The sequence below is a fragment of the Cinclus cinclus genome, chromosome 3 (genome assembly GCF_963662255.1).
Source record: "Cinclus cinclus chromosome 3, bCinCin1.1, whole genome shotgun sequence".
Classification (NCBI taxonomy): Eukaryota; Metazoa; Chordata; class Aves; order Passeriformes; family Cinclidae; genus Cinclus; species Cinclus cinclus.
In genome coordinates this window covers 4826952-4853928 of record NC_085048.1, presented here as the reverse complement: position 1 = coordinate 4853928, position 26977 = coordinate 4826952, and the positions used below count along the sequence as shown (strand labels likewise).

At 41.1% G+C, this 26977-nt stretch overlaps 1 protein-coding gene across 1 annotated transcript in view; it reads right to left on the bottom strand.

The window, feature by feature from the left end:
- CDC5L (cell division cycle 5 like) overlaps positions 1-23514 on the bottom strand; it is a 30552-nt gene extending 7038 nt beyond the window's left edge. Inside the window, exons 1-14 of the mRNA XM_062489624.1 lie at positions 23308-23514; positions 20182-20285; positions 19198-19359; positions 18230-18357; positions 17359-17458; positions 17057-17275; positions 15794-15938; positions 15483-15671; positions 13972-14120; positions 12174-12336; positions 10966-11130; positions 9457-9537; positions 8870-9115; positions 5970-6167 (exon numbers count right to left, since the gene is read on the bottom strand). Of these exons, the coding sequence (XP_062345608.1) occupies positions 5970-6167; positions 8870-9115; positions 9457-9537; positions 10966-11130; positions 12174-12336; positions 13972-14120; positions 15483-15671; positions 15794-15938; positions 17057-17275; positions 17359-17458; positions 18230-18357; positions 19198-19359; positions 20182-20285; positions 23308-23352 (2094 nt within the window). The 5' untranslated portion in view covers positions 23353-23514. The remainder of the gene's footprint in view (positions 1-5969; positions 6168-8869; positions 9116-9456; positions 9538-10965; positions 11131-12173; positions 12337-13971; positions 14121-15482; positions 15672-15793; positions 15939-17056; positions 17276-17358; positions 17459-18229; positions 18358-19197; positions 19360-20181; positions 20286-23307) is intronic.
- Between the last annotated feature and the right edge of the window lie 3463 nt (positions 23515-26977).

Below are 26977 nucleotides of genomic sequence, written 5' to 3'. Positions count from 1 at the left end.
TAAAAAAAATCCTCTATTTAAGCCATTGCTGGTAAGCAACTGCAACTTCCCAACTAAAACTAGACCAGAGGTTCAGAGCTTGCATAGCAATATTAAGCTGCCTTTTCCCAGTTTAATAGGGGAGCCCCAGATAAACTCCTATGTTGTACTTTGTCACGTAGACCGTGTACCATTATGACTTACTGATATCTGCAGAACTATTCTCTCTACTCACAGCCAAATCCAATGACCCAAGAACATGCTCCCCCTGAAGTATGTTCCAGAAATTACAATGACTTGTCTTCAAAACACCATGAGTCAGTATGACTGTTGAGTAAAGACAATGCAGGGTACATGAAAAGCAAGTGTTCCTACAGGGGTTCACAGCATCCAACCACCTGTAACTAGAATAACCAAGAAAAGTTACTGTGTAAGTCAGCAGTCATTGCAGATCTTCAGCCACAACACTGAAGTCCACTTTGAGGATTTTTATCTGGGAACTACTTCTAAGACCTGCAGTTTTATGAGTGATACCCATATATGCTCCCTACAAAGAAAGGAGGTTGTACTGAGATGTGTGTCATGACAGGATGAGAGGAAATGGCTTCAAATTGCTTCAGGGATGGTTTACACTGGATATTAGGAAAAAAATTTTGTTTTGGAAAGGATTGCCAAGCATTGGAACAGGCTGCACATGGGAGTGGTGAAGTCACCATCCCTATAACTGTTTAAAAATGTGTGGATATGGCACTGGAGGACATGGTTTAGAGGTGAACAAGATGGTGGTATACGGTTGACGACCTGGACTTGATGATCTTAGAGGTGTTTTCCATATTTAATGATTCAAGGATCCTACTTCAATCACAGCAGAAACATGTCTAGAAGAGAGCAGTTTATGATGAAAAAAGAGTAATTTATTTTTACTAAACTTTTTGGAAACTCTCTACCACTCATTGGGAAAGAAAAACCTTGCATTAAGATCACAGATAGCAACACCTACCAGAGGCCAAGAGCTTTGATTAACCACAAGCAAACACTGTTTTTACTGCTGTGTCTGATGAGGTCACAGGGCAGTCAGCACAGTGCAATTACCTCCAAACACTACCCCTGCACAGCCAGAGTGCCTGCACTGGCCTCTTCCAGAGGCTCACAAAGTTGTGAAAGCTCAGGCAATAAAGGAGCTGGCAAAGAGCCTGGCTCCCTCCCAATACAGCAGAAGCTCAATGATGATCCTGCAGCAGTCAGTTCTGAACAGTGAGGGAGGCCTTTGCAATGAGAGCTTTGTCAATGCTGAACTTTATTCCTAAGCAAGCAAAGTTACCAGATTCTGAACAATCTGACAAGGAAGACCCTGACACTTCTCTGCTGTGATCCTCTGGCGCCAACTACATTCCCAACAGACCTTATTAAAAGAAGTGTATTCCATAAGTGCAAGACATTAGCACAAAATAAAACACGTGACCATAAAAGCAAAGCTACTCAGGATTTTCACCGTATTTTAGTTTTGCGAGTTATTTCTCTGTTCCTAGTCCTATAAAATCTCTTATTTTCTCCAGGTGCTTTCTGAGTACCAGCACACCTGAAAATGAAAAAGAAACTGCAAACCCCAGCACATAAACTAGAGAGAAATTAAAAGACAATCTCCAATAAACTAAGTGATGCACCCTGCAGCAGAGTGTACGTCGTTACCTATAAAACTCCAGCTAAGCAAGTTGTTTTTAATCTGAATTAATTCAGAGGACTTGGGCTGCAGTTAAAAGCAAACATCAACACTTTGGTAAATCATCACTGCGATGTATCTTGGATACTGCAAAGAATAGATAATTTACTATACTTTGCATATACAGTGTACCTTGAACTTTCCTCCTGAAGGCTTCCAACAGAGTTTATAATTTAGTAATCAACTGAAATGATAATGTTAACTACCACAATTTTAATAAAAGTATTCGTGTTCTGCAAGCCAACTTTATTAACTCTCTTCAAAGGAAAAGTAAAGATGGCAGGAAGTTTCTATGTTGTGAACTACAAAGGAAGCAACTAGGCTGTTAAATAGATGCTTTTACTATCTCATTTCATCTTGTAACGTTCCCAGTTTAACATATGTTAGTAGGAATGCTTTTCTTTATAAATTTGTTGTTTGGAAGAGAAGGGAGCAAAAGGTATTGCAGAGAACTGAAGCAGTTACTCAATGCAACTGCAAGCATCAGAAAACTTCAATTTTTGAAATCACTTGCTCTGCTGTGTAGCCTAGCCTTGAAAAATACTCTGGATTTCTAGAAGCTATTGGAAAGATCAGAAAATTCCACAAATCTCAGGTGTACCAGAGACACATACTGAGGTCACAGGGATTCACTTGCATAGACCTGAAACTCCCCATCTGTAATGCAGTAAAGTTCACATACTAATCCTCTAACACTCTTAACCCACATTAAGTAACACATTCAAGGGGTCCAAAACCCTCAAAACAAAGCGAGGAGAAGTATTATTAATGCACAGCAATACACTCCAACATCAGAACTACTGATGAGCTGTGCATTACTGATGATGCCTGGACAGGACACACAGTCAAACAGAAGCTCGCCACAACGGCTCCACTTTGCCTCGTTAAGTTCATCAGTAACAGCACAAATCTGTTTGTGATATCAGCATCCATTTGAGAAAGATAAATGTCATGTCAATATAAGCTGCCATGACTAAACCACTCAGGCAGTGAGAACAGGACAATTAGAAGAAGATGAGTGTGTGTCCACGCCGTCAATCCAGCCAGGAATCTCTGAGCGACGAAGACAGACCCAGAAATATCCTGGGGTTTTTGCACAGAATCTGCAGGGTGTCAGCAGTCCCATATGGAAGTATAGACAGTGACTTCCCCATGTGCAGCTGTGCCAAATATCACTATGTTCTCGTGCTTTTTTCCCCTAACAATAAAGAGAAAGAAGCAGCCCCTGACCATCAGTTGCTGTTGCTGGCAAACTGTTTTACAGTTTCTACTCTTTTCTCAAAGAAAGCTAAGAGTACAAGCAAGTGTCTTGAGGTACTGAAAGCTGAGGTAATATCCCTGCTTTTCATTAAGGTTGTCTGATACTTCCCATTAAAATATCTATTTCAACTGATATTGCTTTCAGACAATTTTCCTTGGAAAAACACTAAAATGAAGGTGGGTTTTGTCATTGCTGAGAATGGGGTAGGGAAAAAAAATCTGTACTTTTTTATTGCATATTCATTTGTCCTGGTACGCTTTTTATTTAATGTTTAAAAAACGATTCAGCAGGTGACCTATGCTTAAACACCTGTATATCTTCCTTTTAGGAAGGGTCTTCTTGGGTCAGGCCACAGAGCTGCACTAAACTGCATTTTGTGCACACTTGGGAGAGTGTTTTCAGGTCAAATTTAACTTTGCAGAGTCCACCTGCACTCAACAACACTGAGCTGGAAGGAGTGCTAACTGAACCTGCAGGCACAGAGATCAGCTGGCCCCAGTGCCTGCCTGAACTGGGGGATGGTATTTTGGAACAGAGAAAAATGGGAGAGTAGGATTGTATGTGCAATTGCACCAAACCATCAGTTTCATCGAGCAGCACTCTGGGCTCCCAGGGGATGGAGCTACATTAGCTAGTCTCACAACTGCAGTCTCTGATAACAGACACAAAATGGGTCAGGTTGGAAGGGACCACAGTGGCTCATCTGGTCCCTCCTCCCTGCTCCAGCAGAGCCATCCCAGAGCACAGGGCACAGGATTGTATCCAGACATTTCTGGAATATCTCCACTGAGGAGACTCCAGACCCTCTCTGGACAACCTGTTATCTTCTCTCCAGGCTGAACAGCCCCAGCTCCCTCAGCCTTTCCTGGGCAGGGAGATGCTCCAGTCCCTTCATCATCTCTGTCACCCAGCACTGGACACGCTCCAGGAGCTCCAGGTCTCTCTTGTCCTGAGGAGCCCAGAACTGTCCACAGCACTCCAGATGTGCCTCAGCAGGGCTAAGCAGAGGGGCAAGGATCACTTCCCTTAGCCTGATGGGACACAGCTAACAGGATTTTGTTAAGTGTCTTTCACAGAGTCCCATGCAAATAAACACCCCCCCACCTTTTTTTTTTTTTTTGCAAGACCTCTGACTTATATTTTGCTTCCTGGGTGACTGTCTTGTGACTGCAGAACAAAGACCATTTAGAACAAACATACACTAGTTTGATAAATGATAAACCTGACCTTACTTTGCTTTAGTATCCTTAATAAGCATTCCACCACCAACTATTCATTTAAATACTGGGAAGGAGAGAAATCAACAGCACAAGAAAGCCCACACAGAAGTAACCAATTTAGACTGCACAAACAGTGCACAGGATAAAGGCACAGGGCCACACACCAAACAATTAAGAGAAAACAAAATATTCAAGAGCTACTCATTAAGCAACTACTATCCACCCTGTGCAGTAAATGAGTCTGTGGAAAAAGTAGGCTGCAATCATGAAATTAAAGACTGTCTCAAAAAGCATATGCATAGGCAAATTAAAGCTGTTCATGCATTCCCTGACTTGGACTGTTTGACTTTGCAACTTTAATAATGCCCTTCTAATGTCGTTTTGGACCTAAGATATTTAAATTTCAAGAGCATTTGTACACAAATTAGGTGCAGGCCTCCGACTGCTGGCACGCTGCCCGCCCGGCCCCGCTGCCATGCACGGCCAGGCTGCTGCTGAGCTCCCACGCGGCTTTGGGAACGCAGAGTAAGTGAGAAGCTGTCAGGCAGCGCTGGCAGGGCAATGGTGCTCTCTGCTGGGTGAGCGGCAGCACGACAGGGGCTCTGGAGTTCACACTAAACCCCTACTAGCAGGCTACGCGCAGGGGAACCGCTCCTGGCCCGGAGCCGGGCTCCAACAACTGCGGGATCTGCACCTGGACAACGCTCTTGACTGACACACTTTACAAAAGACACACTCCCGTTGTATTTCGTGCGTATGAATCAAGTGAAAATTCAGCCTTTCTGGCCTCTCTCATTAGTTCTGGGGTAGCAGCTTTTTGGGGAGGTTAACTTCTAGCAACAGTAGCTATGTTGATGTTAAATACAGAAAAACCTTTTTTGAAAAGTTTCCTTCTACCATGGGAAAAAATTAATAAGACACCTGCATAATTTAGTGAGACTTTTAGGCTAAGATGGTATTTTTTTGAAAACATTTAACAGCTTAATCAAAGTCAGAACAAAAATGTTCTGTGGGAAGAAACTGTTTCAGACCAGTTTACTTGTTATCATGAACACTGTCTTTTTTTTTTTTTTTGTATGCAGTGTTTGGGTGAAAACCTAGAGAGGACTAGGCAAGGGAAATCAGTGTCAAAGGGTCTGATAAAGAAAGTGAAATGGGATCACAAACATCCATTGTTCTCTTTTTTGGAGGGAAAAAGATGCTAGCCTGGCAAGAATTCAGATCTAACTTTCTATCTAACCCTCATGTATGTAACTGTCAGTCAGAAACCAAGTGTTAAGTTGGAAAGAGAACCTGAGAGGAACACTGGGACAGAGATGGTTTTTTAAAGCATCTTTCTCTGAGGCTTCTCCTCATACTGGCCACAATCAAGTGCAAACCGAGAAAGATCTGATCCACTCTCAGCAGAGATTGGGAAAACATAAAAAAATCCACACATAATTAAGAGACAGCAAAACCTGACCCTCTATCCAGTAGAGAATGAAGTGGATGAACTGTGTTACAGCTAATAGTGCAGAGAGAAACTTTGTGTGGGAATACTCTGTGCAGGGATATTTTAAGGGCGAAGATGAGAGAAGGTGATTTAAACACCTCAAGAACGTCTATGAACTCCCTAGGAAGATTCCTCACCAACCAACCTTTTCAAATTAATCCCTTCAAAAGCCCTGAATGAGCTCCTACAGAGAAAAAACAACAACAACAAACAAACAAACAAACAACCCACCAAAAAATACACAAGGAAGCTAAAAAAAGAAGTAGGTGCAAAAGGGCAGAAAAAAGTGACACTGACCTCGAGTCTCTTTTCAAGTGACTCTATTCTGTCTTTTTTGCTGGCTAAGTTAGCCCTTGTGTAGCGGCTCTGTCCAGGCAGGTACAACACTTGGCTGTAACATTCTTCCCACACCTGGTTATAAGCTTCACTTGACAGCTCTCCATGCCCCATTCCTTGCTTTACCACCTCCATCTCTTGTGCCAGCAGATCCTGTGCCTGTTGGAAAGGATGACAGAAATTGCAGTTACAATACACAGGACACAAGGAAATTTCTCTTTTTTTCAAACCTTCAGTGTGCAATTCATGGGGGCAGCTTTTCTTTTCATACTCAAAGCTCACCATCAGCTTAAGCTAACTATTAAATCGAACACAGATGCTGTGGATTACATATGAAACCCAGGTTAGAAGGCTCCTCACAGCACAACTATCCCTCATTTTATATAATTTGGCCAAACCTGACATCACCCTGGTGCAGCTAATGAAAGCTGTGGCACAGTGAGATACTTCATCTTGCTGCACAAGAGAAAAAGCAGGGACCTTGAGGTACAGACAGAAGCAGCTGTCCTATGAAACAAAAATCACTTTTCATTTCCTTTTGCTTGCCTTTCTCCACACAACCTGGAAAGTCAAGTGTAAGCATTCCCAAGTGAGCTGTGTAAGCTCCACTGCAGGAAATACAACTCTAACTGTAACTAACACATTCTGTGGCTGAAGAACTGGCGAGATAGGAGCACTCTGCTGCTTCCAGTTTAGCTTACAAAGTTTGCAATGGACTGAAAAGATTCTTGTTGGTCTCACAATTCTTAATATTTCCGACAAAGAGCCTGGCCCACAAAACTACACAGGTATCCACGTCCTTCTGATTTTATTAATAACTACAAATCTAGAATATCTTTGCCAATCTAGATTTCATTGATTATAAGAGCATGTCCATGTCCTCTATTTCAACAGCATTTACAGGTGCAGCACAAATTTCCCTATCAGCAGCAAGTATCTTATTGCAAGCAGATGTTATGTTTTGTAACTGCACACTGACCAGGTAGAAATTCAGGTACCACCACATTAGATGATTCCTCAGATACTGGGGAAAGGAAAATTAATTACTTGTTCCTGATGGTCAAGACAGATAAAATAGGAGTAACACAACCATACCTGACAAAGCTAAATGTTACACATTTAAATTAGCCAAGATTAGTACACTGTGAGGAACTACTTCAGGGTATATTTACTTGTGGCACCAGAAGCGTTTCCCAGCTCCAGGAGCTCAGCACACCATGCCCAGCACCACTGCTAATCCTTCCCAAAAGAGAACTGCACATCAGGAAAAGAAAGGAGTATTTTATGAAAGAGTTTCAGGTTGAAGATGTTCTAAAAAAAAAAACGAAGTAAAGCAAAATAAACAAGCTCCAGATGAGATCACTGATGTAGGAAAATTTTTTAGATAAAGAGGGAATATTGTGCTGGATGTTATGAGAGCAAGCAGGAGCAGGGATGCAAAAAAAAAAAAAAAAACCCAAAAAAAAACATGCCCATCAGTTAGGAGACAAAACTTCCAGAGACTTTGAAGAAAAATTTCCAGACAAAAACTAGTGGACCGTGTAATAGTCTCTAAGGGAAGTGATAGCAAACTGATTCTTGCTGCACTTCAAAACAACCAGAGAAAGCACTTGGAGAACATTCCTAAGGGAACAATCTGACACTGGCAGGGCAGTGAAATTCATGATCTAACTGTATTTTCCATCTTTAACGTCTCCTGGTAAGAGATCTTGAAGTATAATTTTTCATTTAACAGCAAATTGGAAGTACATACTGTTCAGTGTTTCTCCCTTCAGGCTCTACATTCATTGCTCAGATATGGTCAAGGATTTAAAATCTGTTTGTGTATCTTCAGAGTTACATTAAAGGAGTAGGGGATTTACGTGGAGATACAACAGGTATTGTCAGAGGACAAGTCTATAGAGACAGACAACTTGGTGGCATGTATGATTTTGTTCTTTTCACTCATTTTTATTCCTGTAGGCATTTGGTCAAAGGCTACTGGCACAGCTTCACAGGTGAAGCTCTTTGAAAAGAGCTAAACCACAGAATTGCCTATCTGTCACTTGGCAGAAAAAGGCAACATCTGTAGCTGTTTAAATAAATGAACACCCTGAACTGGAAGCCTGGTCCAGAGCTGCTGTTTAACTTGGGATTACAATGCAAAATAGGACACAGTGCCCAGGCCGCCCACTCACTGCAGCCAGCCATGGCCCAATCTGCCTGTTCAGCACTTCTGGACCAGGTAGGGCTGTAAGATCAGCTGCCACAGCCCAGCAGGCTCTGCACCAGCACAGTTTGCCTGGATCGAGCTTGACAAGCATAAACAACTCGATTTGCTGCTCCAAGGTACAAGCTGACTGCCACTGTCCTACTTGGTCTGCACTGCTTGGAAGAAAATGCTTCGTAATTCTGGATTAATCAAATTCAGAGGCAGCAGAAGGTGGGTATCACACCTGGCTAATGCCTCAATGATTTAACAGCAATTCACAGAAACAGCAAAGTAGAATTTGGTAACTGTTGGGGTATTATTGCTCTTACCCTTATTTAAAATTATAAGCAACCACAACACATTCAAATTTTTATCTCAGTGACAATGTCTATGGGCAAACAGAGCATCCTCATCATTCTGCTGAAAGTGCAGAGAGCGTGTGCACTTTAATCATCCTTACTTATTAACTTATCCTTACTTAATGCTTGGCAGTGCTGGGTTAACAATCAAACCTGATTGTCTTAGAGGTCTTTTCCAACCTCAACATCTCTGTGGTTACAACTCTTCACTCAGCCCACTGGAGACTTCTCAGCTGAATTCTGGGCAGTTTTTTTTCCCAATATTACAGAACTGTGCCCTAAGGAGGTCTCCTAGGCCACACAATTCTCACCTTCTTGAGATCCTCTTTGGAGAACTTCTCATAAGGATTTTGTTCCAAGTAAGCCATGTGCTCTGCATTGTTGCTTCCAAATCCTGGGCCTTTCCCTTTCTTGCCAGTAAACTGTTCTCCAAATGGATGGTGTAAAAGATCAAAATGAAGCATAGTAATCATCTCTTTCTTTATGAGTTCTTCACTCTTCTGCAAGTCTGTTAGAGGAGGTTCCACATTTAAGGGTCTCAGTATTGTTTCATTAACCTACCCAGGAATAAAAAAAATAAAAAAATTAGTAAAAATCATAAACACCAAAGATAACATTAAATTCATGTATCTCCACTCAAGTATGAATTTTATGTATCAGCTAAGCCCCACACAGCAGGTGCCAAAATCCCTTGTGGTAAGACATAAGCAGTAATCTCAACACCTCTGCAGATGAAATACCTCATGACAACTGTGCTGGGGAAGTTTCCTGTAAATCGGCATAGTCAAATAAAGATTTCACTCTCTCATGATCTCCTTAGACCGTATTTCCTCCTATAATGATTAAAGACTTTACTTTTAAGTTTTGGTCTTTAAGAGTGAATTTTGTTTCCACTTACTTCTGAGGGCCGTGGTAGATTCTTCTGCACAGCTTTGTGCATTCTCTTCAGTTCCTTGGCACGCTCTGCTTCTCGGAGCGCCTAAACAAACAAGCCAAGTGTTACTCCAGGCATTGTGACACAATCAGATGCTGCCTAGGAATGTGTGTGATATAAAAACTAATTGATTATTGCAGTAAAGATTCCTTGCAGTATACAGACTTAATGCTGCTAAGCCAGAGCTAAATAATGTGATGACAACATAATTTGTTGCCTCTAAAATGAATGGGAAGAGCACAGCAGACTAACTCCAAGAGAGAAGAGATCTTCAAAAGTCTTTTCCAGGCATCAAATTCTCCTTCAATCTAAACTCCAGCAAGATTTCATTCTTTACACATTTCTCCATGTGTGACAACTGCTCTAATTCTTCAGACGTTAAATCCACCAGGAATTCCAGCATTGTCACATCTTCACCTGAAGGCAAGATGCTCTTCTCTTGTGTGATGGTACAGCTCAGATTCTTTCCTCTATTCTAAACACATACATTACTTGTATTTACTCAGACTTTTTATTAGGGTATGTATGCACAAGACATACATACACATGTAGAAAACATGTTCCTCCCCAAACAGAACACACTAGGAATCAAATTCTGGGGAATACTTATCCCATTTAAAGATATCAAAACACAGGATTTTTAAAAATATTTTGTTCACTTTTAAAAGCACAGTCTTTGTCAAAAACTTCTCTGGACTTAAAAATCCCATTTATTTTTATAAAAATTATTTGTATTTATATAAGGCATATAACAAAAAGAGATTTGCAACACAAAATTTAGGCTAAGCAATACCCAGAAAATGGACTGTTTTTAGAAAGATTTAACGTGTGTCTGGTTACTGACCAGTATAGCCATTTAACTGGCAGAATTTAGGCTTGTACTTCATCCAGCCTTCCTTGATTCTAAACCAAACCAAAACAACAGGGACCCATTCACGTCCTGGCTGTCTGAGTAATCCCCTGGTACTGGCCAAGGGTACCAGTTCCCTGCATGACAGATTTTTATCTGTGTGCTACCAGCCTGCCTGAGTTTGTATACACCTGTTAAACCTTTCACAAACAGCAACTTTTAACCTTGAGAGAATAACCTGAAATTGAAAAAAAAAAAAATAGCACAGTTTTTATGTGCTTAAAATCAAGCATGTGCCACTGTAGAAAAAAAGCTTTTAAATAAATTTTTTCTTCTGAGGGACAAACACAGGAGGTCAAAGACAGGCACTCTTAGGGATTTCATGGCAGAAAATGGTATGACACATAACATTAAGAAATTAAGAAAATGGTTTAGAGAGAAAACTGATTTGGCCACTGCGTGTGTATACTCTGACAGCAGCAAAGAAAACAGGTACATTTTACTTTGCTATCCTGTAGAAGAAGCTGTATCTCTTCCATTTAACAGGTGTGAAATGATGGGAACCATACAAGGAACATATTTTATTTTACACAAAAGGCACCATCCACATCTCACACACTGACCTGCTTGCGGGCTTCTATATCAGCAGCATCTTCTACAAAGGTTTCATCTACTTCATGTTCTTCAAGTTCCTTCTCTGCATTTTCAGGTAGAACAATCTCAAAGTCATTCTTTGGAGCAGGGAGGGCCATGAGCCCCAGGCGCAGGTGCTCCCGAGACTCCCTCTCCTGTGGGAAGAGCAGTGAGATGTGATGCTTCTGGATTCATACCCTGAATGCAGTGAAATACTCTGAGTGCAACACAATCTGACTCCATGCATCTGCATTAACAGAAAGGAACAGCACACTAATTATCCCCTGGTCACCCCAGTCTGCTGCAAAGCCAGAAAGCACCAGATCTGGAAACCAGTGGAGTCCATCAGGAATTTGAAGCTTCAGTTTCCCTGCTAGGAGTAAAAAGCCTTTTTGCTGTAAAAACGCTAAGACAGAACCAAAGTATAAGTACATAAAATAAACCTTCTCCTTCAAGCTAAGAGGAGCTCTGGAATTTTGAACTTGAGGAGTTATTTTTGTGAGGACGTGCCAAACACTTGGAGTGGATATCTTAGCTAGGCCAAAAAGAAAACTGTTGATAGCTCAGGTGGGAGATATTCAAAGCCACAGTCGAGGCTGCAGAATCAGCCACATAAAAGGAGTTCCCAAGGTGCTACCTATTAGGCATATGCCCTTTTATACCATGTCTAATTGGCAGGGTCCATCTGGCTGAATCTCCAAGAATGGAAACATCTGTTGCCAAAGGTGATGAAAGAATCTGGATGGGACTCAGATTTCTGAACATCTCAAACGCCAGTGCTCCTAATGGCAAAAATTGAACTCCTTTAGCTCAGTGTTGTCAACACAACACACTGATGAAAAGGTCCTGTAGGTAAACCAGGAAGCCAAGATGACGAGGAATTTGAGGATTGTGTAGGATTGCAAGAAAAATGCTCAAGATGCATTTCCCGCTCAGCTTCAAAGACAGAAATAGGATGGAAACTTAACTATGTCTTAAACAGTTTTTAGAGTGTGTTTACTGAGCACACTGAAAGCCATTCTAAGCAGGAAGATTTCTGTTCTTTTAAATAAAGATTGCATTTTTTTATGTATGAGGACAGATCTGTAGACAGGCGGAAAAATTAACACTCATTTATTATAAATTTTTTTCAGCAGATGAGAACTAAAAACCTGAAAACTGCCAGAGCACTGATTTCCACTGGTTAAGTACTACTTACCATTTGTTTTACATAGGATGGATCACTATAATCTGCCATTCCCTCTTCTGGGTTGATGTTCAGTTTATCCCGCAGGGGAGTTCTCCCAGGAGTTGTGCCAAGTGCAGGTTTGGGAGTCAGTCCTCCTCGCGGAGTTAAGCTCTCTGACCCCTGAGAGGGTGTTCTAGTGAAGTGCATTTAGTCATTAGTTTCTTACTATAGAGCTCTACTCATAAAAGTCTGAATGTTGGGAAAAGTTACATAAACACAGTCTGTACATTCAGTCCAGAGTTTTTTCTTAGGCAGTGAAATGGTAAAGTGCAATTACAAGGATGCTAAAAATAAACTGTTGAAGCCTGTCAAGCTGAAATCTAGGCACATCATCATTTTAAGAGAAGCTTTAGGAATTCCACCAACACAAACTCCCACTGCTACTTTTGAGAGAAGAGCTTATCCAGTCACCAGGCATTATTCTGGGATACAGTAATCAGGATTGAATTGCAAGCTCTGATTTCCCCACCACCTGGGCAAGTCATTCACTCTGAAATCATCTGGCCCAACAGCTGCCCCATGTTGCAACTGAATGGCTCATCCTGAAAAGGCCTCTTTGCTTTCACTGACTACTGAAGAAATAATTACATTATAATAACTGCTTCTAAGCATCTATGGTTAGGCAACACGGATTAAGTCTTAGATTTTGTTGGCCCCAATTTCTTCTCCTCTGGACTGGGAAGGAATATTCAACTCTATCCCAATGACCTACTACATGAACAAGGGGCTACTTCATGGATTGATTAATTTTTCCCTCTGCTTAAGGACTTGAATTTTCCCACTGACAAAGCATTTCTGCAAGCAAGCCAAGTTGACCCACAGGTAACATTTTACATGTGCAAATCTGAACTTCAGAAGCTAAAAGAATACCAGAAGAACTCTCAAACAACAAAATTAGAGTAGATCTAATTTTTAAAATATAAAATAACCCAGATGAACAGCTAGATCACTCCAGGTCAAATTCTACATTCATTTTGCACCCTACTGACGCCAACAGATCTTCAAAAAAAGCACTCATTGCTGGAGCTGCTCTTTTAATTAAAAGATCAGGGCTTTTGAACACAGCTTCTAAACAAAATAAAGCTGCTTTGGAAAAGCTGACATAAAGGTCCTTTTTATTTCATTCTCCACTTTTCCTACAAACATTATACAAGTAAAATTAGAACCTAAGTGGAAAAACCTGAAACACAAAATGTACCAATTGTAACATGTTTTAGCTGTATGGTATTTGACATTTGTGGGATATGTATTTGTTCACTCTAAGAGTTAAACCAGCAATTCTCTATTATTTAGATTGGCAATATAAGAAATATTTTATTTTGGATATATATGGCTTATAAAATATTTACTCCAGCTTTTCAAAAATTCAGTGTGGGTTTGGCTAAGGGACCTCCCACATCTTTGACTCCAAGGTAATACTTTGGAAAGGCCAGAATCCACATACAGAATGACACTCCAGCTTACTATTTATACTCCTGCATTACTCCAGAATAATTTTTTACTGCTCCAGACCACAGAAGGCCACATTATGGATCAAAACTCCAGTGAGCCATACACTGTATGGACACAGATGAAGAGGATATGGCTGAGCTTTCTAAAGACACAGAGAAGGAGAAATTTGTACAAGGGCTTGAAATAAAAGTGAGTTAAGATTTCTTTTGAAGCTCTAATCATTGTAGTACTTCACACATTAAAATCTGCTCCATTCACCCACCTCCAGACAGACACATGCCCATCCAAGCACCCGTCACAAAAGGAGTCTGTTTACCTGAAAGGTGTGGAAAGCACAGTATTTGGAGTCTGAACAACCTGTTTCTGTGGTGTTACCCCTGAAAAGTCACTTTCATGCAAGGGAGTATTAAGACCTCCCTTCAGGGGGGTGTCCACATTTGTGAGAGCCATCAGATTCTGGGCCTCCTGTGTAACAAACAACACAAGCAGTGCTTCACCAAGACATTCACAGTCACGTTTAACAGATTTTGTAGCAGCAAGAACAGCTGAAGAGTTATTTGAATATCAGTTTGTGGAAAATATTTAAAATTACTTAGCTTTAACACCCATACAGTGGTATTTATGAAACCTACTATTCCACTGAGAGGCATTTGAACTCAATTCCCAGTAAAATATGTTATAAACTGGAGGTGCAAAAATGAGTGGGTTACTTATTATTTCAGCTTCCTTCAGTTTGCCAGACTCCATAAACCTCAAAGATTTATTAGTGACTGAACACTCAAGTAATCCTAAGAATCCTGATTTTAAGAGGGAAGAGCACAATTGAACTCTGAAAATTGAATTCAATAAACTTTATCCAAACTGAACTTCAAAGAAAATGTTCCAAAAGAGATGGTCACTATTCACATTTTTGGTCCATGACTCAATTTGGTCTTTAATGAATAGCCCCCTTTTTAATTTCATTTTTCCTTATTACAGTGAAAAATTAAGTCTCTCTGAAAATGAGCTAATTATACTAATGCAAATAGCAAACATATTCCCAGAAGACCACTAATCCACCTAGAGAACTCTGTATATGCATAATACTGCAACATTTATAGTGTCAGAGTAGTCCATTTGAACGTGAGCCTGACCATTCCTGCAAACACTGCAGACTTAGATCATGATCTGCAGAGTCAGGAACTTTCTCTTTTCTCCTGTCATGGAACTGCTGAAATACAGCTCATTGTCAACTCAGAGGGTTTTTGGGTTTTTCGTTTTGGAGTGGGATTTCTGGGCTCTTGTTTTGTCCTACACACTAGCTGTACTGATTTAATTTATCCATTTCCACACACTAAACAAAATATTACCCAATATTAACAGTTTCTGAAAAATCCAGGCAATCAGAGGTTGCAAAGGCAGGTTTTGGCTAAGCTAAGTTTTAAGCCAATAAACTGCTATGAAAATATTCTTGTATTGTTGTAATTTATTAATACTTGTTAACTGAACATAAAAGACACTGCTTTAAGGAGATTAAGTCATACAACTTCAACACTGAGGGACACACAAGAGAAGGGAAAATTATGCAAGACACCAGGAGAATAGTTAAAAAGCTTCACACAACATACCACTAAAAGAAAAAGAATCAGAATGTTTTGAAACACGGTGACAATTGATCAAATAGGAGCAGATCTGCTTCTATGCCCTTCAGTGTGTCCTGAAGATTGGGATTGCTTCAAATCCCAATACTGCACATAATCTAAGGAGTGTTTCTCTGGCACTTACACCTGCTACTCAGTTGACTCCTGCTCCAAAGTTTAAAACCCATTCGGTACATTTATACTCTACCTGCAGGATCCTGTCCTGGGCTGCTGGAGTTTTGGGAGTCCTTAGTGCTATGCTGTTGTTGGTTACATTATACTCAGAGAGAAGAGTGCTGGAAGCTGAGTTTGTGATTCCAGATTCCTCAGCAGTCTGCCGTGCGATCTCGCTTGCCTGGCCGACTTTTACAACTTCTTCAAGTTCTGTATCAGATATCTTTGAAAGAGAAAATCCCAAGGCACGGTAAGACACAATATAACCATGAGATCCATCTGATAAAACAGAAAGCACTGCTTGGTATTGGCCTTATAACTTGTTTATTATCAGTAACACCTCACCTGAGGTGCTGGAAGCACCAGTTTACTCCTTTTCTTGGTAAATTCTGACACTCCACTGGTCTGCAGAATAGCTGAGGGCAAGTCTGACTCTTTTTTCCGTTTCATGTGTTGCTTGTCCTTTTTGCGCTCTCTTCCCTCCCTCTCACTGTTATGATGGAAAACAGAATCATTTCAGAACACACAGAGCAGCTACAAAGCAAACAAGCCAAGAGCAAAAAGGCTGTACCCTTATCCAAGGCTGGATATGCTGAAATAAAACATTGCAGGAAGAGCACAGCACCTTGTGGGTGATTAGATGTGATCTGCAGCAGAACCCGCAGTGCAATGCTTTCAAATAATGGAATTAGCCAACAGATTTAGCTTTTAGGCTGAGTAACTACAATCAACAGGGTCAGTGGATCAATTAAAAAAATGTCAGGCCAAGATTTTAGACAATAAAAATAAGGGAACGTGAACAGTTCTTTTTTTTCTCTGGCAGCTGATGAGGGAAGATGAACATTTTCTTTTGTGGGAAGTAGGAACCCATTTCTCTTCAGTCGTTAATAAAAATGGCAGTTCCTTCAAACAGCAATGGAGGCAGTCAGTGAAATCATAAGTTCAGTCTGAAGCTCCTGCCTGACCCTCTGAACAAAGAGCCATGCAGAAAAATCAGTAACACCACATGAGATAATAAACCAAACTGTACATGGCACTGGATTCTCTCAGTAAAAAGCAGTTTTGGCAGAAGTAGTGGGAAATGCAGCTGTACAATTAAATGTGTACCCAAGAGTGACATTGAACTTCTCAACTACACTTCTGGGGACTTCTGGGGGGGATGGGGAGAAATTAAGCATTTAAGGACATCACCTTAAGAACAACTCCATCAAAGGTAATATTACAAATCTACTCCTATAAGCAATCTTAATAAGATTATTACTTAAAGGACACTAAATATACAAACAAATGAACTGCTAAAGTAAAAAACTCAAAAAATTAACATTTCAACTTAAAGAGCAAGAACGTGTGTGAGAAACTTTATTCTGATAAATGGTGAACTAGAGGAAAGAAAAAAAGGTGTTCATAGACAAGAGGTGAACTAGACTTTTTGGAAAGAAAAAAACACAGAACAACGAAAAGGCAAATGACACTTGCACTTTGTATCTGTCTCACAAAAAATACAATTCCCACCCACATTACGTTTCCAGGACTTAACACACATACATATGGGTTACTTTTTTTTTTTTTCAAATACTCTGTTTCCTCCTTATTAAACCACACACTTACGATCTTAATTCTCCATCCAGGTCTTGCTGACGAAGTCTCCTGAAATCTGCATCCAGGGACTGGTAATTTTCTTCTGATGTATCATAAAAACCAGGGGCTGGCTTCTTTTCAAATGGAATTTCTGCATTGTAATCCACACCTCTCTTCTTTTTTCTTTTCTTCTGGATCTCAATTCCAGCAGCGCGAAGTTCTCGTCTTTTCTGGAGAGCAGCAAGACGTCTAAAGAAACAGTAACACTACATGATTTAAAGTGTAATGTAAAGAAAAGCAGACCCAGGATATGAAACCAAATGTAAGTTTACCGAGCTTCTTCCAGCTGCTTCTCCCTGGCTTTCCTCTTGGCCTTCTTTCCCTGTGTATTTGCCAGACGTGCTCGAGCCTCAGACAGCATTTCAAGCTCATCTACAATAGTACAGATAAATACAGCAGTGAATCTGCACTTAGAAGATGAGAATCGGGAAAAAGGTGACATTAAGATGGGAAAAGCATCTTTAAAAGCAGAATCAATCAACCACAGGCTTTCTGTGTCATCAAGACTTTTAGAAAAAAAGCCTAATGTTGAAAATAGTATCAATAAGTATAAACAGCAAATCAAAATATTTACATAAAGAGGCAAACTGACCACATTAAGGGAAGTAAAAATTCATTTACGTCTTTATATGAGAGTATTATCTTGAGAACTTGTTAACTGCATTTACTTCCAGAGCTGAGAGTGCTGTTTTTGTGAACCTGTTACTGTTTGAAACCACCAAACGGTCCATTCATGGAATTTTAACAATGTTCATTTTTCAGTTCATAACAAGGGAATAAAAAAAAAAAAAAGTCAGGCAGTCCTTCTGTACTTCAGCATGGATTCATCTGAGAGTTGTAAGTTGATGGAAAATGATGAAGATGCAGAATGCCAACAAGCAGAACAGCTGTCAAAGCAGAGAACAGCCAGTCATGCTAACAGATGAAGATGACAGATAAAGAGGCAAAAAACACACCAAGAATAGGAAAACTGGAAAAGTGTAACTGACTGGTTAGATACAGAAATAAGACAAGATTTTTAAGTAAATTAATGACCAGGCAGTGGTGAGAAAAAGAAGAAAACCAAGGTACACTGGCTGTGTAAACAGCAAAGTCAAACAGATCAGGTTTCTGTCAAAAACTGTAAACACACCCCTAACTCACCTTCGTCCATGTCAATGGGATCTGGCCTGGCAGGTTTGGTTTCTGGATTTGGATCGATTTCTCCAGGTTTCAGTTTCCGAGGATCATCAGCAGTTTCCTCTTCATTGTCTCTCTGAGCAGCTTTGTCCCTAAAACCACACTGCAGGCATCACTACCAGCTCTTTGTTTTCCCCCAGACTCATAATAACCATCCCTTGAATGGCTCCAAAGACTGATCAGAAAGCAATAACCTTGTACTCTGTACAACACATTGTATCTGCTATACAATTCACAAGCATGGTACAGTTTCATGATCTTGAACAAGACAAGAGAAAGAAACCAACACAGTATTACAATAAAATATTATATAAAATACAATACTGATACAGCTAGTAGTAAAGAAATCTCCCCAGGTAATCTTTAACAATAAAAACAAGAATTCAAGCAGTTGACAAAATTAAAAAATCAAGTTTTCTATTATGTTTTTTCTACTCAACCAATTGCAGCAGAATTAAGAAAGCTCACAAGGGAAAACAGCACATTCTTTCTCTTCTCATGGCCTAAAGAAACTCTTTGTAGCAGAGAGATGGTATCTGCACATTCAGCCATTTCAACATGTGTTTTGTGCCTCTTTTCTTTCTCACATACCCACTCCTGGTGATCAGCCAGTCAAAAAAAGGCCATAACAGCCTAACAAAAAGCATAAATCCTGACAGACCCTCAGCTAGAATGAGCAGGATCAAGAAGGAGACCAGGAGCACCTAACTCTATCCAAGCTGCTCTCCAGGCTCCAGAAGCTTCTTTCAAGCTAGACACAAGTGACTGAAAACAATCTTTAAAGATTTGTCTACAAAAGGACTCAGTCAACCTGAAACCACCCTAATTTACCACCATGGGAGAAGGGAACGATACATTGCTACAACTCCACAGATCCACAGATTTTTTGGGTATTCTTGGCTAGGTTTTCCTCTAGGTAAGCAGAAACTCACAGCAGAAATTCATAGTGTTCCAAGCACTGTGCAGCAGTTCTCCCAATGATGGGGGCAATGGTTCTCCACTGGGTTGGCATCAGCTTGGCAAGGTGCAACAGTTTCTCCTCCTCCTCCCGAGACCACTCTGTCTTTTTGATGCTCGGGTCCAGCCATTCATACCTGTAGTAAGGGAAAAACTTAAGGATGACAGATCAAAGTTATCCATTGATTTGTCTTCAAGAGTGTTTTCATGACATATGTATTTGAGCTTTAAAATTTATCCAGAACTCTTCATACAGATACTGCCTCTTCTTCATTTTCCCATCTCTATTCTGGCAAAGTAAAGAGTCACAGAATTAATCCTGAAAAAGAAAAGTGAAAATTGCAACTATCAAAGACAGAGAAATGGTAGAATTGTTTGGTCTGGAGCCTTCAACAATTATCTTATTAATCCTCAACTGTGCCAGTACTGTCACCTCTACAATAAGTATTCTATTAAATATGGGCAGTTGAGAAACTACTTGAGAAACTACGTCTGATTCTCAAATACATTTATACTGTATCAGTATTTGCACCAGTTTAAAGCTCCTATTTTTTATGAAATATTAATTTCCACAGTGCAATTTCTAAACATGTACTCTCAAGCCAAACTCCCATTACATAAAATTAGAAAATTATATGCAAGAAGAGATTAGCATCTTACAATTTTATTTCCTTGGCAATATCCACCCATTAAAACATGTTTAAATAAAGGGAAAAACTAATGTTTATAATTTAAAGTCAACCTGCATTTGCTAATACTGCAGTCACTGGCAAACAGAACATCTGACTACTTTTGTACAACTACTTTCAAGCAATAAGAATTTGAAGTTTCCATGATAAAATCAAACAGTGTTAAACTGCTGTTGCTCTGTGGATTTAAATTAAGTCTGTGGTAACATTTTTCCCAAATTTCCACTTATTATGAACGTCATACTCCCAGACACAGCACCTCTCACTTACCATCTGGCTTTGCACTGCTTTGCTGATTTCCTGTGCAGTAACGAGGCAATTCGAGACCACTGGTTTTTGCCATATTTCATAACAGCCGCTTTCAGAATTTCATCCTTGAAAAAAACATAAATAAATACTGTTATGGACTGCAAAACAGAAAGTCTGAGCTTAAGCAAAGGAGAACATGGTAAATTCCATGGTAAATTACCATTCCATGGTAAATTCTGGGCTAGCCCAGAGGAAACAGCATAACACTACTACTTCTGTTCCATTTTATTCTCAAGAAGATAAAATGGAAAAAATATCAAGAAAAATCAGGATTTGTGTTTCAAAGACCAATTAAATCCATAAAGATTAAATTAAAAAGACACATTATTATTGTTCAAAACTTTGTATCTCCAACAGAATTTCCCAAATGATTACTTGCAATGCTCTCTAATGCATTAGTGTTTAAAGGCTCTGTATGTCTTCCCTGAAGGACAGCAGCAGAGGTAAGGTAGTGTTTGTTTGGTAATGACACCACAATTGGATAAAAAGTAGAATTGGCAAGTATCTCTGGCTGCCTTGTTTTAAATAATACCATAAAATTACCTATTTTCCACATTTTAATAAACTGCAATAAAAAAATGTAATAGATTCAGCTTGGGAGCCATGTTCACATACAACAAAGTGTGCACTGAGCTTGATCAAAAGCCAGAAGTGCTATCAATTGTCTGTCAATCCATCCATCAATCCCAATAGATAGATAGGCTCATTATTTCTGGTTTGTTCAGAGAAATTGGCATTTTAAATGCATTACAGCTATTCTTGCAGCCCTGTCAACCACAGGTGTCCCTCTCCTGTACCCAGTTCAGTGAGTCTTGACACTGTCTTCACTGACACCTCCCAGAGAACAACAGCTTTAACTGTGAGCTTGATCAGCTCTTGATCTGGCTTGAGCTGCTACAGGCAACAATTAATGTAATTACTGCTCTGAAATGAATAATAAATCCTGCTTTGTGTGTTTTTTTTTGAACTTACTTGTTGCTCTATGGCATACAGGAGCTGTGACATTAACAGGCTTTTTTTTGCAAGTAACCGGTTATTTCATGAATGACCTGGTACCATCCGGTTTCACTTTCCCTGTTTTTAATGCTAAATGCATAATCAAAATGCTAATTAAAAAAAAAAAACAAACAAAAAACCAAAACAAACAAAAAATCCCCCACACCTATTTTATCTCTGGTACACAAAGCCTGGTAAGCCACTGGAACCAGCTCCTCGGGGCAGTGGCCACAGTCCTAAGTTTGCCAGAGCTCAGGCAGCATTTGGACAACGCTCTCAGGCACAGGGTGGGATTTTGAGAGGTGTTCTGTGCAGGAGCTGGACTCAATGGTCCTTGTGGGTCCCTTGCCACCCAGGATATTCTGTGATTCTATTTAATGCACTTCTTTTTCTTTTCAAAAGCCACCAAAATTTATCAAGTATGAAACACCCTAAGAATGGGGTGAAGATAGCATAATTTTTTCTGTCCTCTGCTGACCCCAAATTTAGGTGCTTCCTGGCACATCACTGATATATCACAAGTGCTTAAAAGCACACAACGTACATTTTATCGTCTATTACTTTTTCCTCACTGTTTCGTGGAACCATATACATGCCTGGTGTTCCCAGTATGCAGTGACAGTTTTTACTGTATTTTTTTGTATTTTACACTGCCAGGTACATCCTTTTGTTTTAAACATGCATCTAATAAAACTGACATCCTTGATTTCTCATGTTATTGATCTCTTTTTCATGACCACTTTGCTGTTGTGAAAGCTTGTGACAGGAAAAATTGGAGGGGATTGTTCTTTTTTACAACAATGATTTCTGTGTACAGAATTCCTGGGGCTGCAGATGAAGAGCCCACACACATAGACAATAAACAGGATGAAGTTCCACTAGGGGTTTAGATAAATTATTAGAATTTTTTTTTCCATGGAGTAGCTTGCAAAGCATTGGAACAGGCTGCCCAGGGTGGTAGTAGAGTCACCATTTCTGGAAGGGCTAAAAATACATGTGGATGTGGCACTTAAGGACAGGTTAAATGGTTAACATGGTAGTGGTGCTGGGTTGATGGCTGGACACTTGGTGATCTTAAGTCTTTTCCAATCCTAAATATTCTATCTCTGTCTGTGCCATTTCCACATTGGGAAATATCTTTAAGGGCAAGAGATTCCTGCTGCCTCATTTCCCTAGAGCATAAGAAACCTGCCTATGCAGTACAAGCCATACTCTAGTCTGTGAGAGGGACATCTCCAAGCACAGCCCAGCCCAGCCCATGCTTCCACTCCAGTGGCAGTGGGAACAGTTTCTCTTGGGCAGAAGGACAAGACACACACATGGCTGAGCTTCCCAACCTGCAGCCTGAGAGAAAAAAAGCACCAACGTGACCTTTGCCCACTGAGGCAGCAGGAAGGAGGTAGGCACAGGCTGCAGGGGAATACAGCGCAACAGAGAGCCAAAGAATCATAGAATCACTTTGGTTGGAAAAGGCCTCTCAGATCACTGAGTTTAATCAATGTCTGATCACCACCATGTCAATGAGACCATGACACTCAGTGCCACATCCAGTCTTTCCCTAAACACCTCCAGGGATGGTGACTCCATTACCTCCCTGGGCAGCATATTCCAATACTTAATCATCCTTTCCCATAAAAAAATTATTCTTAATGTCCAATATAAACCTCTCCTGGTGTAGTTTGAAGCCATGTCTTGTCCTGTCCCTTATTCCCTGAGAGCAGACCCTGACCCCCCTGGCTGTCCCCTCCTGTCAGGGAGTTGTGCAGAGCCACAAGGTCCCCCCTGAGCCTCCTTTTCTCCAGGCTGAGCCCCTTTCCCAGCTCCCTCAGCCGCTCCTCATCATCCCGGTGCTCCAGCCCCTTCCCCAGCTCCGCTCCCTTCCCTGCACTCGCTCCTGCAGACCCCAAGCCCCCTGATGTCCCGGCACAGGGGACAGCAGATCCCAACGTGCCCCGGGACACCCCAAACCCTGAACGCGCCGCGCAGGCGCACCACGACACCCACCGCCCTCCCGCGCCTGCGCACCAGGGAGGGCCCCCCCACCTCCCCGGGCCCTGCGGGGACCGGGGCTCAAACCCCGCCGAGTCCTACCTCGGTGTTCCGCCACACGCCGCCTTTAATCATAATCCGCGGCATCTTGGCGGCGAAGGGAGGCGGGGACGAACCCCTGAAGCGAGAGAATGGACAGGGGACGGGAGCGCGGCTGGCGTCAGCGGGGCCGGCCGAGACTGGGCACGGTCGCCCTCAGCGGCGACGGCTGCCGAGGGCGGGGGAAGCGGGGCCGGCTGCTCTGCCAGAAAAGCGGGACCGGCGGCTTTTCCAAGGGAAGTGAGGCCGCTGCTCCTCCCGGAAAGCGGGTCCGGCCGCTCCGCGCATGCGCAGCCCGCCCCCCCCCGCGTGTCCTGAGGCGTCGCTCCGCGCTAGCGCCACCTGGCGGCCGGAGGGCCCCGGCCGGCGCCGAAGGGAGGAACTGGGCGTTCATTAAACCCTTCAAACTCCCCAAGGGACGCAAATGAGGGAGCAAAGGGACAGCGGAAGGAAATCACATCACCCCAGTGTTCTCTTAGACGGTATTTTGTTCATTTCAGGAAAAAGCCCCGCGCGTTTATGTGTGGAATAAATTCTTGGCTGTGAGGGTGGGGAGGCCCTGGCACAAGTTTCCCAGAGCAGCTGTGGCTGCCCCCGGATCCCTGGAAGTGTTCAAGACCGGATTGGACAGGGCTTAGAGCAGCCTAGGATCATGCAAGGCGTCCCTGCCCATGGCAGGGGGTGGAACGAGATAATCTTTAAGGTGCCGATGCAAAACTGTGATTCTAAAGGAGAGCAACACTGATAACGCATTTGCATATTGACACCCTCACACATACTAAAGGAGTGTGTACAAGGCACATACCCAAATTTGGGAAATTTTGACAGGTAAGTACTCAGGTGGCTCTTAACAGGTGAAGGGTTGAGTCTCAAGGAGTGGGGATGTCAGCCCAGGACCTGTCACTGTCACTCAGCTGTGGTCCCCCAGGTAAATCCAGCCTGGGAGTTGTGTGACTCAGAGTCAGAGGGAGGTGCTGGCCTCAGCCCACTGCAGTCTGGAGAGCTCAGAGGGTCTCAAACACCACTGCTTAGAGAGTCACAACAGACTTGCCTTTGCTCATAGCAATTCTCCATCCTGGCTGCAATTCAGGTTGGTAACTTTGAAAGTTCAGAACCAAAAATGTTGTTCCACCTGGGTGATTATTTAGGCAAGAAAAATAAGTCCCCAAAGGCTGTTAAAACCCAGGGGACTCCTTAGCCAGCACAAGTTCCTGTGAGCAGTGTTTTGGATAAGCTCAAGAGGAGCGTGGCCCAGCTTGTCAAGGCCAAGACCTAACGAGCATTTCTGAGGCAAAGTGTGGCCCAAACAGGAAGGTGCACCACCACACCATACAGGCTTGATTCCCTATAGTTCATTTACATCACCTCCTGTTTAACTTGTATTCATTTAATTAGCAGATGCACAGCAGGTAAAATGACATCCTTTTACTCAATCTTGTTAAATTTCCCTGTTTTGTCCAAATTCAGGGTATGTTCATGGAGAAAATTATGAAGCTTTTTTTTTATTTAAATAGGCAACTTCATAGTATGATTTAGGAAAGGCTTTGGTTTTTGTTTACACTGTAGGAATAAAAAATATTACACTTCTAGCTACCAAGAAAAGATACCAAAACCAGCCCATGTCTTATTTGAAACTCAATATGTCTCAACCTTTAAAGTTCACTGCATTAGCAGACTGTGAATACCTCTGAAACCCCAAAAATCCAGTCCAGTGCATAAGGAACAGAAAGCAATAACTATTTTATCTTTATTTACTAGGAATAATTATTTTCATCAAATGATCAGTAAGTACTTTTATAAAATCATCCAACTGAAAAGACCTTTTTCTTACTTATAACTTGAAGAAACTTGTATTTACAAACTCTTTCAAAAATTTACTGCAGTTAATTTTCCCCCCTAAACCAGGCTCTCTTCATCATCACCATACTTTTAAACAACTGTGCTCTATCATATTCAGCCTTCCTAGTCTCATCTGATACAGAGGCTCACAATTCCTTCAGTATTTTTGCCTTCTCTTTGTACCTGTTCTTTTGAAATAAATGATCAGAATTGTTAATGTAATGCAGGTAAGAATTCCCCCAAGCTTGAGTAACCATTAATATTTCCCAGAAATGCTTTTCTTTCTTCATACAGGATAACATTCTTATTTTCCACAACTGGATTAGGTGGCTCCAAGGTCTAAATCACCCATCTGTAACCACCATGGTTCAGGCACAGATACTTATTTCTCTGACTTTACTGAAGCTCCAAAGAACTGGATCACTTGAGTATCTTCACTGATCTGGCCTTGAATACATGCATCTGGCCATGAGTTTCAATCAGTTATTGGAAAATTGTCTTCCAAATCACAGAATGGCTGCAGGAGTTCTGGAAGAGAAGCCCTTGCTCAGGCAGGGTCACCCAGAGCTGGTTGTCCAGGATTACAGCCAGATGGAGGGGAATTCCACTACCTCTCTGAGCAGCCCTTTCCAGCCTCTCCCCTACATTACCAGAAAGCCTCCACAAGACATTATCTGTATTTCTACAGAAAGACAGACATCCAGGAGCAGAAAAAAGCACACTGAAGCCCACATTTACATTCTCTAAATTAAACTACAGATTTGTTCTGCTGCTCCGTGGACTGAGCTGTAGCATTGGGACAGTTTGCACCAGCGCTTTGCTGTTGTCTTTCCTCACACAAGGGGATAACACACTATTATTAAAACCACTTACCACACTCAAGAGTTCCTAACACTGCCTAACTCCAAAACAAATAAGTATTTGTCTGGATTTTAATACAAATTGGAAGCAGCATCCATCTGTGTTCACCACACCCTGCACCAACTCCTGCACAGTACAATGGTTCTTATACAAGCTCCTAAAATAAATTTAACAGTTTCAAATTCTGCTAAGGTTTTCAATGTAACTAAACAGCATTCACGATTATCAGCAACTGCTCATATTAACAGAAGTTATTTGAAAAGTGTATCATCTACTTTAACAAACAACACAGTAAGTACCAACCTGAGAAAAGGTAAGGCTAGATTCATACTAGATTGACATTGGACGTTCACATAAAATTGGAGATTTAAAGATTCCCAGTGTCATAAAATATATGTTTCTGGACACTACCATTTCTGGTAATTAATTTCTCTAAGAATTATCAAAAAACTTCGGACAAGGTAACAGCTTAATAAACATCTTTTACATACAGACACATGTAAAACATTTTCATGTCACAATTACCCAGTGATGATATGCATACATTGTTTCTGTAATTTGGTGAGATACTATTATTTTTTCCTCTTACAAGTATTGCAAAAACACCTGGGAGTAAAGGAGGCAACTTTCAGCAGATGGGAGGTAGCATTAAGCCTTCAGATATTCTGATCATTTTTATATGGAAAGTTATTATTACAACATGCCCTTCCTTCTCTCCATTTAGACATTCTTTCAGTTAGAAAAAAGATTTTCTTTTCTTATTAAAATTTTACAAGAAAATAAGTGGTGCAGAATAACTGTTTAAACACCAATGAACACTGGCCAAAATAACTGACCTCTACTGAAGCAGTTACTCAGGGGTCAAAAAGTGTCTCCAAAATCTTCAGCACAGCCTGTACTAGAACTGAGGTTCTCAGAAACACTTGCAGCAAACCAGTACTGCAAGATTTACTGTCCTGACCAAAATGCTGGA